We start from the raw sequence: 14,842 nt of genomic DNA on the forward strand, positions 1-14,842 counted from the left end.
TCCTTCAATATCCTGGTGGGTAGTGTCTTTCAGAGGCCCCCTGTGGAAGGTTCCTGTCCTGTTCCTTGTCTTCTTCTACTTTTGATGTCTATCTTGTTTGCCCTTCTGAGTGAGGTTTCAGCCTCTTCCTTAGGGTCCTCCTTGTTGTTTAGCTTCTTTAGGACTCTAGATTTTAGTATGTTTATTCTATATTATATGTCTAATATCCACTTATAAGTGAGTATATACCATATCTGTCTTTCTGCTTTTGCGTTACCTCACTTAGGATGATCTTTTCTATTTCCCTCAATTTGCTTGAAAATTTCATGATTTCCTTGTCTGTAATTGCTGAGTAGTATTCCATTGTGTAAATGTACCACAATTTCTGTATCCATTCTTTAGTTGAGGGACATCTAGGTTGTTTCCAGATTCTGGCTATTATGAATAATGCTGCTGTGAACATAGTTGAGCAAATGTCCTTGTTGTATCCAAACTTTGGGGAGAGTGCAGGAAACCTTTGTACTCAGAAACAGGGCAGAAGCCTTCTACAGAGCATCTCTGAAAGACCATACCCATCAGGATATCTAAGGAGATGCTGAGACTCATAGCCAAACTTTAGGCAGAGTGCAGGGAACCTTATGGAAGAAGGAAGAGGTAGAAAGTCCTGGAGGGGACAGGAGCTCCATAAGGAGAACAACAGATCCAAAAAACCTGGGTCCAGGGGTCCTGCAGAGACTGATACTCCAACCAATGACCACGCATGGACAAGACCTAGACCCCTTGTCCAGATGAAGTTCATAGGTTGCTCAGTTTCCAAGTGGGTTCCATAATAAGGGGGGCAGAGACTGTCTCTAGCATGAACTCAGTGGCAGGCTTTTTGATCACCTCCCCCTGGGGGGGTATAGTCCTGCAAGGCCACAGAGAAAGATGATGCAGCCAGCCCTGACAAGACCTGATAGGCTCAGGTCAGATAGAAGGGGAGGAGGTCCTCCCCTGTCAGTGGACTAGGAAAGGGACATAAGGGGAGAAAAAGGAAAGTGGGTTGGATTGGGTGGAGACAAGGGAGGAAGCTATAGCCTGAATACAAAGTGAATGAACTGTATTAATTAATTAATTTATTTATTTATTTATTAAAATCAAAGCCCAATATTGAATAAAAATGGTGGCATCACATAGGTTGTTTAATCCTACAGTGATATACTGTATGAGCTCAGAAGCAAGGAGTGATAGTGTTTCCTTTTTCTTTTTCCTTCACTGTCAATTTGATTGGGTCTGCAACCCCCCAAAGTTGTCCATTTGGGTGTGGCTATTAGGGTGTTTCGGAGACATTTAACTGAGAGAGAAAGGCCTACTTTGAATGTGATGGCATCATCTCATGGGCTGCGGCCCTGAATTGAATAAAAGGGAACAAAAGGAAGAGTTTACATGGTGCAGTCAGCCACTCCACACACCTCCCAAATGATCTCAAATTGTAAGCTGAAATAAGCCTCTCTTTCTATAGGTTCTCTTGCCATGTATTTTGTCACAATGTTCAGTGTAAATAATACACAAGGAAAGTACATAAGTACATAAGCCTTGAAGTCAAATTAACACTTGCAGCAACAATGAATAAGAACGCTAGTGTCTCAGAGAATGCTAGTAAAAATCGATTATGAGGGTGGCATGGAATTTTAAAACTTCTTTGCAGTTGGAAACAATTCCCAGAGTAAAATGATAACCTACAGAAAAAGGATAAAATCTTTGCAGTCTACTTACTAACTTGCAAAGAATTGATATTCAGAATCTATAAGGAACACATGTAGCAAAAGAATAAATAACTCAACTTACAAATGGGACAAATGAATTAACCAGTTTAAAAAAAAAACACATCTATAAGCAGCTGTTAAATGTGTGAAAAAATGTTCAACATCCTTAGCCATCAGAAAGATGCAATTTAATCCTAACTTGAGACTTTTTCAATTCTTTATTTTTAAGAATATCATATTTAACCACATTTTCCTGCTTCAGTTTCCTCCATATTCTTCCATTATTCCCACTCCCAACTTCATATCTTTTTTTTTTTTTTTTTTTTTTGATAACCCATGAAGTCCAGTTAGCCCTATGTGTATGGGTGGGGCCATCCAGTGGAGCATGGGAAACTTATTAGGGCCATAATATTAACAAAGAATTATTCTTTTTTTCCTAGTAACTATGCACTGCTAATAGCTCCTAGTAAGAAGTGGGTCCTTGAGATCATCAACTCCATCTATGCCAAGATTTTGACTGCTGAGAGTTAATAAGTACAACAGCCGTGTCACATCCAGAAAACATCATCATTTCTCCCTCTTTTCCAGCTCTGATGCTTTGTCTTCCTCCTCTTCTTCTATGTTCACTGAGACTGCTTGGGATGGGGTTTTGTTTAGGGCAGAGCCATTGGCCCCTTTTTCTCAGCACAATGAATCATCTCTTCATTGAAGGCTGCCACTACAGGAAGAAGCTTCTCTGGCCAAGGCTGAGAAGACCTGAGGTATGTCAAAGCCAGGAGATGGGCAGACTCGCAAAGCCTGGGGTGCTGTCTTAAGATACCTAGAGGCCTATCAAGAAAACAAAAATATGGAAGCTGGTAAGGATGTGTGTAGAGCAAGGTGCCTCAGCATTGTTTACTAAATCGTAAATTAGTCAGTTTACTATGGAAATCAGTATGGTAAAACCTTAAAAAAAAAAACTAAAATGAGAACTAGATTATGATCTTGTTAGATCACTTCTGAATGTGTATGTGAAGAAACAAAGTCAGCATACATGTCCAAACATACATGCTTTTTGTGGCACTACACACTATAGCCAAGTTATTCAACAGTCTAGAGACCTGCTCATGGACGAATGGCTAAAGTGTGGCTCATGTACACAATGGGTATTATTATTTAACCATAAAAAAGAATTAAGCTATCTAATTAGGAAAAAAAATGATCGATGGAATTAGAGATCTCAGTATACAAAAAAGCTAAGTTAAGAAGGCCAGACTTTACATGTTTTCTCTCATGTGCAGAATTTAGATCTTTTAAAAATCAGAGAAGAAAGTGAAGGGAAGTAGTTGGGAAGAGGAAAGGAACTAACCAGAGGGGTCAAGGGCAAGGTGACAAGGGAGGTGGATGTGATGAAAGAGCATTATATACACATGAAAATACCAAGATGGAATGCACTATTTTATATAATTAGTACATGTTAATATTTTAAATATAGTAATATTAAAGTATTAATACACATATGACTAGACACCATTTTTTCAGACTGAAGAAAGTTGATAGTAATCTCGGAGTTGCACCTAAGATGATCTGGTTAGAAAAGTCACTTGCTGACAAGCCTGAGGAACTGAGTTCAATCCCCAGATCCCTCTAACCCCCTCACCCACGTAGATGCATACATAAATGGACAACAAATCAACAATAAAATGTAAAGGCGTATTTAATGCTTAATACTCAAATATAAATATTGAACACTAGCTCTTTTTTTTCCCCTTGAGCCAGCCAGGTTCCACCAGCAATTGACTCATGAAGATTGCCAGGAAAAGTACAATTATAGAAATACTTTGCTATGGTTTATGTTTTAAATGTTCTGATGTAGTTTTTTAGGGGTGGTGTGAAGTGGGAAGTGAAGGTTTGTGGAAGGTTTCCATCGCTGAGCTGTGCCCTTGGAGAGGATTATAGGACTTTTCTCCCTTATTTAGTTGTACTTCCATCTCTCCAGGTATGAGGTGAGTGGTTGGTCTTGACTGCTATCATGATACACTGCCTTTTTCAAAATAGGAGGCTAACTAATCATAAACTGAGTCCTCTAAAACTGTGAAGCAAAGCAGTTATCTTCGCTTTGTCAGCTGACTATCCCAGGTATCAACTTGAATGATAGAACGCTAACAGTCATTGATGTGGACAGCTTAGTTGGCTCCAAGCTCTGTGTCAGTTGAGTTTTTGAGTTTTTATGTTACTATCTCTTACAACTGTCTCACAATACAATTATTTCCTTATCTGTCTAAGAGCACATTGTTTATGAGTCTAGGAGGACCTAAATTGCTTCCCCATGCCATTGAATTCCTGCCTTCTACCATTGACTAGAGGAGCAGAGTTGATTTCTATGAGCCTGGGAAACCTTCTGGAAATACTAGAACTCTTCCGCTGGGCTCCAGCACAGGTGGATAATGGCTTTTTAAAACTGTTCCTCTTAGGAAGCTAAATGGATGTATGAAAATACAGTCCCAGGAGCTGAATGTGAACTGCACAGCTAGGAGGGTAAGGAAGCCTGAAGAGGTGCCCAACCCTGACACCAACCGAGACCTTTTCTGGCTCTGCTTGGTGCAAAGATCCCCACAAAGACCTCAAATGAAGAGCAGGGGGTGCAGATCTCCATGGGGTCCAATTACAACACATGGAACTCCAGCTGTCTGGTGATGGGTTTTCTGGGCCAAGGCCAAGGCAATGGTATGCTGCTCACAGGTAGTCTTTTCCCATTTCTGAGGCTCCCCGAGGTGTATTCAATAATGTGCTCCTCATCCTGAAGCAGATGGGAAAGTGTTTTAAAAGGTGCCAGGTTTATTTATGGAACCATGAGACTGCATTTAAGAGATGCGCTTTGCCAATGTGAAATGTGAACTCTCAAAACAGGAAGTGTGCTTTACTGCCTATTTATTTTATTGCCGTATCAGCTGCCCGGAGCTGAGGAATCCTTCCTCTCCGGCATTATTTATTTTCTAACTTCTGAACCAGAACGTCTTGACCATCAGTGCATGCGACTCCTTACAGATTCCAACTACAGGCATATGGCTTGTGCCTCACTGTCATCCAGCGTGCACCACTGACTACTCTGCAAACACTGGGAAAATGTTGCACAGAGTCTTTATTTTCATGTAGATGAAACAGCTGAAAACAATGAGATCAAATAATAGATAGTAGACACTGTAATTATTTCTTAGAATAGTGAAGAATCTACTGACCCTTCTCCTGTATCTTAAGATACTTAAGGTTAACCACCCATCACCACTCAATCCATATGAAGTTCTCAGTGGAAGAAGACAGCTAATCAATTTCAACTTGTCATTTTGCCACTAGTAGTGATAATCAAGAAACAAAACAGAATTTACTGTGTTCTTCAGTTTATGGCTCTGACTCTTCATTGTTATTTTTCAATCATGAAAACATAAAAGGTCCTAATCAAGCCTTATTAAATAGGCCAATAATAACTAGCTAGGAACTCTTACTGATAGCAGAATAGCCTCATGTGTACAAAGGTACCAGAGCAGAATAAAAAAACCTGATGTCTTGTTACAGGTTCTATCAAATTAAGAACTGAGAAGGTATAAAAGTGAGGGGAGGAATAAAATTTGCCATAAAGTGCACTAGGGATATCCATAGGTGATAAAACAAACTCTAGATGGAAAGATAGCATAGTCACAAATGTAAACACACTAGCATATGTCTGCAAACCTGTCTGTCCACGGTGCTGGTATATAATATCTCAGGAAAGACCTTGCACTTCTTCCAGCTTTGAGGACGAGTCTCCCTAGTCTAGCCTGTGGCAATTCTTCTGAATGGGTGTGCTTTCACACTTGGACCATATGTTACCTATAAAGTCAAGTTCCTGGGAAGAGCTCTCAGACAGCACGTGTGACAATGGCACCACCTTCTGGACACTCCCAAACATAGCTTTCTCTTCTTGTATGTGTTTCACTCATACCTTCTCAGTGGCTCCCTATTGCCCATGGGAAAGTCTATAATCTGTAGCATTCGAGCCTCTTATGATCTAACATAAGCTCATGTTCAGGGTCTTCTCCTTATAATCCACACATGGGTAATCAATGCTTCCCTGATAAGTTCAAACTTTTATGCATCCTCATTCTCAAGTGCACCAACCCCAGGAGGCAAACCAAGAGAGGAACTACAAATTGGTTCCATGGCTCAGTCCCAGACTGCCAGGATGAGTAAGAGGAAAAAGCCATGAAACCCAAAAATTACAGGTTATAAGTGCTCATGACTGCCTGAAAATGCTCCTTCATGGTGTTTAGAAGGTTAAATACAAAAACAGAAACCTAAAAGAAAACAGATAATAGGACATGAATCTCAACTCAAAATGCACATAGTAAAAATAAACATAAATGAGCTTAGGAAATGGCTCAGTGGATAAAGCTCTGGCTCTACAAGTGTGGGGACCTGTGTTTGAATCCCCATAACCAATGTAAAGCTAGGTATTGTGTTGTATTTTCATTGTTCTTTAAAGAGAGATGGGAGGCACAGACAAGATAATCCAAGAAAACTACTGTCCACGTATTCTGAGGTTCACAGTAGCAAGTAGCACAAAGACACTATCTCAAATGAGGTAGTAGAAGAAAACCAACATCTAAGATTTCCCTCTGACTTCCACATATTCACAGAGGCATATGGATGCTTCCAAACACACACGTACATAAACACCATACACAAACATAATCTATACACAATGAGAATAAATAGATAAAAGTGGATCAATAAATTCACAAATGACAAAAATGCAAATTAAAGTCTAGCAATGTTATGATTGTTCATCAAACATCAATACATTATTATTAAAATGATGGTATGTCTTGTTGCCTAGGAAACAGGCAACTGTTACTTTTATATAACACCAGTCTAGAAGAAAAATCTGTGAGTATTAACCAAGAATTCTAAAAATGTGGTTATACTTTAATCTAGGTATTTTGTTTACTGACTTATATCTAACATGTATCACCATTTTTCAGTAATATCTGTTAAAATAATGATCAGTTTACCTTAATTTTGGTAGGAAAGGGGTGAAATAAGTTACATGAACAGTCATAAGAGATCGTTAAATATAAATAATCATTAAATTTGATAATGTAGTAAACATGTCTTATATGTCTCCTGTTTAGATGACATTATTTGATAAGCATATTCTGGTTTCTATCTTTTTTATTTTAAAATAGGTACAGTGATCAATACCTATCCTAAATAATAATAGTGCTTTATGCGGGAACTATAAAATACTTGCATGTTTCAACCTGACAGGACTGGGAGGTAAGGAGTGATGGCGCTACAACCACGATGTAAAGTGAATAATATATATAGAGAGAGATACATATATATCCATACATATACATATATATCCATCCAAGTGACATGACCCCAAAAGAATAATATTGTGTTCAAATATATTTACTGAGTTACTAATGGTAAAAATTTTGGGAATAATGTAGGAACGATTAACCAGGAAAAGATGAATTGTTAAATATGCCTAGGATATGCATGAAGTAATTAAAATAGCTAAAGGAACCTACAGAGCAAGGTGATAATTGCCTGTGGCATAATATTAAATGAAAGGGTATATATAATAAAAACCCAGCTGGAGTTATGTGATTATGATTACATACAAACACAGAAGACAATGGTCCGAGGTGGCCTGAATTAATTCCACTGCAGTTTTGTTCAGGTTAAGGTTTACCTGTGCAGCTCTCAAAGACTCAAGCCGCACTCAGGATGCAATGCTAGAATGCGCAGGTGTCTTGTATAATAGAAAACTGGGAAGTTGAAGTCCTGAGCGGAGCAGAAAGATTTTTTTGTGGTGCGGTGAGGAGGTATTGAGACAGGGTTTCTCTGAGTAGGCTCGGCTGTCCTGGACTTGCTTTGTAAACCAGGCTAGCCTCGAACTCACAAAAATCTTCCCGCCTCTACCTCCCCAAGTGATGGTTCTATAGGCTACACCACAACACGTGGCTACAGAGAGATTTCTTGTCCTCATGCTGCCTCCTAGCAAAGTTTCCTCACAGAAAACCTGAGGCTTTTCTAGCTTATTAAATGATGAGCCATCTTTGCTCAAAAACCAGAAACAATCGAAGCTTTCAGTTCTGATATAGCAGAAAACATGTATGCCTCTGCCATTGTTCTCACACATTTCAGTCAGGAACTGGATCTTCAGTTTATACATCTTAATCCACTTGTAATTTCCCCCACATATTCTCTATATTAGACCAATTGTCCAGCCCTCCTGAAGTGATCTGAAATTCCCAGATGCAAATAAGAAAGAGATTTAAAGAAAAAGACAAATTGGGCTTTAACTGACGGGAGAACCATGAGCCAACCCAGTACTGCATTCCCTGGAAAGGCAGATCCTCCAAGGACATGCTTCTGCTCTCAGAAAGGTTGGCCTGGCAACTCACTTACACACTCCACTTGGAGAAAATTCTTTTCAGCATTCGCCAAAATGCTGGTCCAGGCTCCTTTGCTTAGCAGCCTTGAAAGCTTGCACACATTTAGAGAAAATACTTTCAAATGACTCTGGGGTTCTGCTTTATGTTTCATATTCCTTTGAACTTATTACCTCTTTACAATGTCTTGGACTATTAGTTTGGGAACATTTAAACTTAATGACTATATGGAAAGTAACACAACACTTTGAAGTTTCCCAAGTCATTCATTTCTCCCTTTCATACACAGGAGGTTAGAGAAGGCTGGATGATGCCAGACCAAGTCACTTCAGGAATAAATAACTTATTTGGGGCCTGTGTAGATTGTTGCTCTCTGGTGGAGGAGAGGGATAGATCATTTATAGAATGCCTAAGACAACCAAGGCCATGATTAATGAGAGTCAACTTTAAAACAGAGGACATACAGATATATTACTTCACACAGGGACCAGAGATTGTCTGACCTGGGCTACCCAGATACGAACTCCTGAGACATTAAGTTCACAAATCTTATTGGTTTCAGGATGCATTGACAGTAAAAGAGATATGCTGAGGACTTCCTCTGGCAGCAACTAACAGGACTAGAGAGGCCATAAATGCAAGGAAAGTTGGCAAGTGTGTCCAGAAGGTCAAGGTTCAGGAGTTCCATCTGGGTGTCTTTGGGAGAATGTGTTCTTCCATATGATAGCTCCACATGCTTTCACATTTTATATTTGCTTGCTTCTTTTTTCTATAGATAAGCTCTTGGAAGCTATTGTGGGATAGTTTCCCTGTGGTATATAGCAGACTCAGAAGTATATATATGGAGCCAAGAAGCCAGAGAGACATTCTCATACTAGGTTTCTTAGGTGTTCCAATGGATGTTAAGGGAAATGGAAGCCAATAACAAAAATCTTCCTAATTCTCATCAAATAAACAGCTTAGCAATATGGACCAAGGTTCAAATAAGGTACTCTAAAACATAAGGTAGTATTCAGCAGAGATCCAACAACATTATTCCTCAGTTGCTTTCCAAGAAAAAGCTAAGTATACCTTTATTGAAGGCAGATCTACGTATTGAAAGGTATGATGAATGTGGAGAGCAATAATATCATCTCTCATAGATCTTGTGCCTATAGGAGACATGATTAATATGTTTAGATAATAAAGAATGAGTGTTGGCCCTGTTGTTACTTCATCATTGAGCCATGTTAAACACCTACTGTAGGCTTTCTACAATGGTGGAAATACAAAGTTCCAAGTATCATAAAATTTATATTCTAGAGCAGCTGTTTTCAACCTGTGGGTCACAACCCTTTGGCATACCTCTATCTGCAAAAAGAAAAAAAAAACATAAAATTACATTATGATTTATTTATTTAGTTAATTTAATGTATTTTAATAGCAAACTTACTTAAGGAACAGCACAGAAGATAGACAACATTAAAAACATGTACTTGCATGTAGGACAACTTAGCCAGAAAAGTATATATATGAATGGATAGAATCTACTGTAAGATAAAAATGCTGCAAACACCATTCAGTTGCCGTCAATAAAAAATATACTTATTTTTTAAAAATCCAAATGCTGGCATTGTCCAGAAAATTTTAAGAGGCTTGTTTATAATTGTTACAAAGTTGAACTGTTGAAATGTGTTCACTGAAACATTTTGCTTGCATTAATGCTTTACATCTTGCATTTATATTAAAAATTCACACACAAATTAAAATGGAAAAACTGCCAATACCTGATTTCTGTCCCCTATTTTTCCACTCGCAATCATATACCTAGGTACCTTTTGACCCATGGAAAAAATATCTAACATTCGGAGCTACTGATAACAGGAAGAAGAGGAAAAAATTTTTTTTTGTTTTTGTGTTTTTTGTTTGAGAATGAAATGTTTCCCCTCATAGTGGACTCTTAAGCACATTCTCCGTGTATGCGGCGTGCTAGCTGGGTATCTTTTGGCATAATTGTTACACGTTTGGCATGGATAGCACACAGGTTGGTATCTTCAAAAAGGCCAACCAGATAGGCCTCACTTGCCTCCTGCAAAGCACCAATAGCTGCACTCTGGAAGCGCAGATCTGTTTTGAAGTCCTGAGCAATTTCTCGCACCAGACGCTGGAAGGGGAACTTGCAAATGAGAAGTTCAGTGGACTTCTGATAGCGTCTGGTTTCACGGAGTGCCACAGTACCGGGCCTGTCACGATGAGATGTCTTCACCCCTCCAGTAGAGGGCGCACTCTTGCGAGCGGCTTTTGTTGCCAGTTGTTTCCTGGGTGCTTTACCACCGGTGGATTTGCTGGCAGGCTGCTTTGTAGGAGCCATGGTAAGGGCACCTCCTTACTTACCCCGCTTCTCGGTCGGCTGGAGCTCGGCAAGCGAGAGGCGGCGCTGGCGTCAGAGATCGGCGGCGACAGCTGCGAACACAACTCACATTATGATTTATAACAGTAGTATATTTGCAGTTTTAAAGTAGCAATGAAAATAACTTTATGATTGGTGGTAACCACAACGCGAGGCACTGTATTAAAGGGTTACAGCATGAAGAAGATTGAGAACCACCATTCTAGAGTGAAGATACAGACAATAAACAACAAATAAAGATTATCTTTTTTGCTTTTTTGGTTTTTTTTCAAGGCAGGGTTTTTCACTGTAGCCCGAACTCACTTTGTAGACCAGGCTAGCCTCGAACTCTCAGAGATCTGCCTGCCTCTGCCTCCCCACGTGCTGGGACTACAGGTGTGCACCACTGCACCTGGCTTGTCTAATTTGTTAAAAGTAGTAAAGAAAACAGAAGATAGCCATGACCTAATGTACGTAGAAATGGAGTCGATCAAAGGACCTCTCATTAAGGGAAAACTTAAGGCTCAAATTGTAAAGACAGATATAACAAGATAAATGGGACCTGTTGAGTTTATTCAGGACTATCCACATGAGCATGGCTGTAGAAATATCTGTTGAAACACAGCGATCTCACCAGCAACTACTCAAGCAAAGATAATAGCCCCTGTGTTAGGAAGAAGATAAGACAGGATGAAGGTGGGTATAATCAGAATTCATTATTTACTTGCATGAAATTGTCAAAGAATAAATTTACTGAAAATAAAAGTAAATTGCAAGAATTGTCCAGGTAGTGATACAAGCCCTGGGGCTGGAACATGTTTATTCCTACAGAGAGAAGAAAGAAAGCCCCAGAGGATGAAGTAAACAGCTTGCAAGGAGAGAGAGGAAAGGTGAATTCAGAAAAGAATGTAGGACAGAAGTCACATAAAAACTAGAAACTAATCAAGAGAGAGGACTCTGACTAAAATGCTCAATCCCTATCCTGAAAGGCAAAGAGGATAGACATCAGAAGAGGAAAGCAGGAAACAACCTAGGAACCTGCCACAGAGGGCCTCTGAAAGGCTCTGCCTTGCAGACTATCAAAGAGGCTGAGACTTTATGACCAACTGTAGGACAGGTAGGACAGTCTGGACTAGAGCAAAAGAAACTAGGCTCTGCCTGAAATAGTTACAGGGGTCCTCAACTAAGTTCTTGTGTGTTTGAAGCCCTGATTTACCAATGATTATCCACAGTAATTCCCACGTGGTGTAGGAACATTTAGCATTCTAGACATCAAAAATATACCAGCAGAAATAACCTCATCTTGAATTCTAAATCCAATTGATAAGTACATCCTAGTCAACTTAAAGCATTCTGATTGGAGTTAGAACACCCCAGAATGACTCAGAAACATTTATAATGACCTCTTCAGAGGCAAGAAGCCCCCAGAGAGTCCATTCAAGCAGTTGACTAAAATTTCCTAACATTTCAGACACCTCATTTTGAGATGGAAAAAAGAGAACTGTCCAGACTGTTGATAGTTGTGCTGATTTGATTGTCCCTGGAGTGCCAAGCAACGACAATGAAGAGAAGCTTAGGGTGGAGGTGAATAGGAATTTCTGAGGGTTAGCAGTAAAAGTCCAAGAAAAAGATGGATAGAAAAAAAATGATGAGCCAGAGATTGGCACATAAGGGCAAACATCTTCAGCGATTCATAGTTCAAGTGGTGACTTTTACTCTGATTTGATCTCTCCTTCTCTCACCTCTTGTAGTAACCAATTCCCAAAGTGAGCCCCAAGAGCCTCTTTCCAGATAAAATATATTAGAAATCCTCTCCTTAATTTGCAGTGGAGTTAAGAGTTTTCATTTAACCCAAATTTATATTTTATTAGCATCATCTTTAAAAAGATTTTTTTTAAAAAAAATCAAACACCAACAGCCTTCTTCCTGAGGATTCCAAGCAATTAGAAAGACAGTACCATATTAAAATGATGCAAATGATCCATTCTCTGTGTATTTCATACAAATGTTTTAATGGCCCATCTCTTCATATTCAACTTCCAAAATGTTTCCAGTTGGCTGAAAGAGTAACATCTCCTTGCCCTTAAATCCATGATTAGGTGATGAGAGGAGCACCCAATATTTGTCTTCAGTTTGTTTTTTCAAGTTCTTTTTTAAAAGAAGATACTTGTACAGATTGCTTTTGGCTCCTAAAGGGCTCTACTAGGCCCGAGAATGTCAAACATGGCTTCGGCAGGTGTGACCCTTCTTCCCCATTCCCTCTGTCTTGCTAAATTCAGATTACATTCCTAAAGTTAGTCACCAAGGACTATTCCCTAATTTCATGACTTCCTCCCACTAAGATTTACTACCAAGGTCTGGGCATCAAACTATTGAAGTCCAGCAATATAAAGCACCCTTTGACTCACCTAGTTGGTATGCCCAATTAAAATTAAACACCTCATTCTAAAACAGGGTTTTCCCCTTTACCTTTATAAACCCCCATTTTCCGATGGGCCATGCCTGTCTCCTCTCTATGCAGAGGAAGTTCTTTGTCCCCCTCTGGGACAAATACATCTTCCTCCCTCCTCCGTGTTCCCTTTTCCTTCTCCCTCATCCTCTCTTGTCTTTGTCTCTTATTCCACATGTTCTTTGTCACTCTGGGGCAAATATATCTTCTTTGTGCTGAGAACTTGGTCTCAGGGTGTCTTGTGCTATTACTGGTCCTTTCATGTCAACTCATTGTTGTCCAGTGATGAGTTTATAGTTGGCAGCAACCCCCAAAATGTCTTTTAAAAATGATGTGTTTATTTGCAGAAGAAACAACTAATATTCATGATGAGGAAATGGCTCATTGAAGCTATCAGCCAACTAAAGGAAAGGGACACTTGGACAACTGCATTAGGTGGCATTTACTCAGAGACTGCATCTTTATTTTTCTCATGAACATACTCTGAGAGTCCCTGGAAGGTGAGTTCAACTAGCATGATTATTAGATGTGATGAGAATGAGAATCTGTGCTTTCCAAGTACATACAGCTAAAGTTCCATCATTGGCAGTGTCTCTATATGTAGTACTTCCTTCTTCATGTACTCATCAAGGTAGAACCCATTCCTATGAAAGACAGACTTTTAAGGGAGCCTCTCTGATTTCTGATTCCTGGTATTCATATCCACACATATCATCCTGTCCTAGATCCTCTACATTCTCGTTACATCCTCTGATTTCAATTAAATCATATGCCATTTTATAGAGTATTTTCTGGGCAATTATGGATTGTTGTATGACTCTGGATTGTTAGAATATTGACTCCAGAATTGTCTTTCCTAATAACTTTCTAGAAGTAACCTGTCACAGGGAATCTGTGGAGAAGGCTACAAAGTAATCCAGGCATCTTCTATGAGCTGAGGGTGGTCCTTAGCTGATAGTAAGTAAGAAAGCAAGACTACCATTCTACAAGCACATCTGATGAACTTGATGAAGACCTTGAGCTTTGGAGCAAAAGCTTCCCCAGTTATATCTTCCAATGGGAAAACAGCCATTCTGTGGACTGATTAATCTGGTCAGATGCTGCAGCAGAGAATCAAGATAAGTCATGCTTTGACTTAACCAATGGAAATGTGAGATAATCAATGAATGTTGCTCTCAGATGCTAACTTCGCGATAAGTTATTTTTCATCACAGCAAATTCATGCACATTTGCTGTAACTTGGATCTGATGTTAAGTGCAGCAAAATTTAAAAATTCATCATGAGTTTCTTCTGCTCTAAGTTGGGAATATTCCAGAAGTACAATGCACATAATATGTTTTATAACCTTTTGTAAAAGTGCTCACCATAATGGACAGAGCTGAGGTAACATAAGAAAATCCTCATTGGTCCCCCTAACCTCAAGGATTTCTTTCTTCTTCTTGCAAACTTCTTTCTAGCCCTTTACTTTTACTGATCTGCAGTGACCAATGACAACTGAACGTGAGACTTTAATTTGTAGTAATATAGCACAGAAGTTGGGCTCATCAACACTATGACTTTCTTCTTCTTTGGCATGTGATTTAAGAAATATTGCAGACTTCCCTGTGGTTGGGATTCTAGAAATAAGTATATTAATATACTAAGGGACCATGCATCCATGATAGGTTTTAAAATCCCCTATGAGAGCCTTTGGACAGAAGGAAGGCAGCCTTTTGACAAATACCAAGTTCAGGAAATAGAAAGATGCTGGAGCTGAAACTACATTGTGAAATCATGTCTACCACCCAAATATCTCATCAAAAAATAGCTACTGCAGAAGTACACTGGGACTTTGCTGTTTTCTATAGTAATTATTTGAAAGTCAAATTTAACTGGTATATA

At 39.2% G+C, this 14,842-nt stretch overlaps 1 protein-coding gene across 1 annotated transcript; it reads right to left on the bottom strand.

Annotated features, from left to right (window-relative positions):
• Positions 1-10,068: 10,068 nt before the first annotated feature.
• On the bottom strand, positions 10,069-10,507 carry LOC110562420 (histone H3.3A-like). The gene has a single exon (XM_021659139.2). It carries the CDS (start codon positions 10,491-10,493, stop codon positions 10,083-10,085), a length of 411 nt encoding a protein of 136 aa, XP_021514814.1. The 5' UTR covers positions 10,494-10,507; the 3' UTR covers positions 10,069-10,082.
• Between the last annotated feature and the right edge of the window lie 4,335 nt (positions 10,508-14,842).

The sequence above is a fragment of the Meriones unguiculatus genome, chromosome 1, assembly GCF_030254825.1.
Source record: "Meriones unguiculatus strain TT.TT164.6M chromosome 1, Bangor_MerUng_6.1, whole genome shotgun sequence".
Lineage (NCBI taxonomy): Eukaryota > Metazoa > Chordata > Mammalia > Rodentia > Muridae > Meriones > Meriones unguiculatus.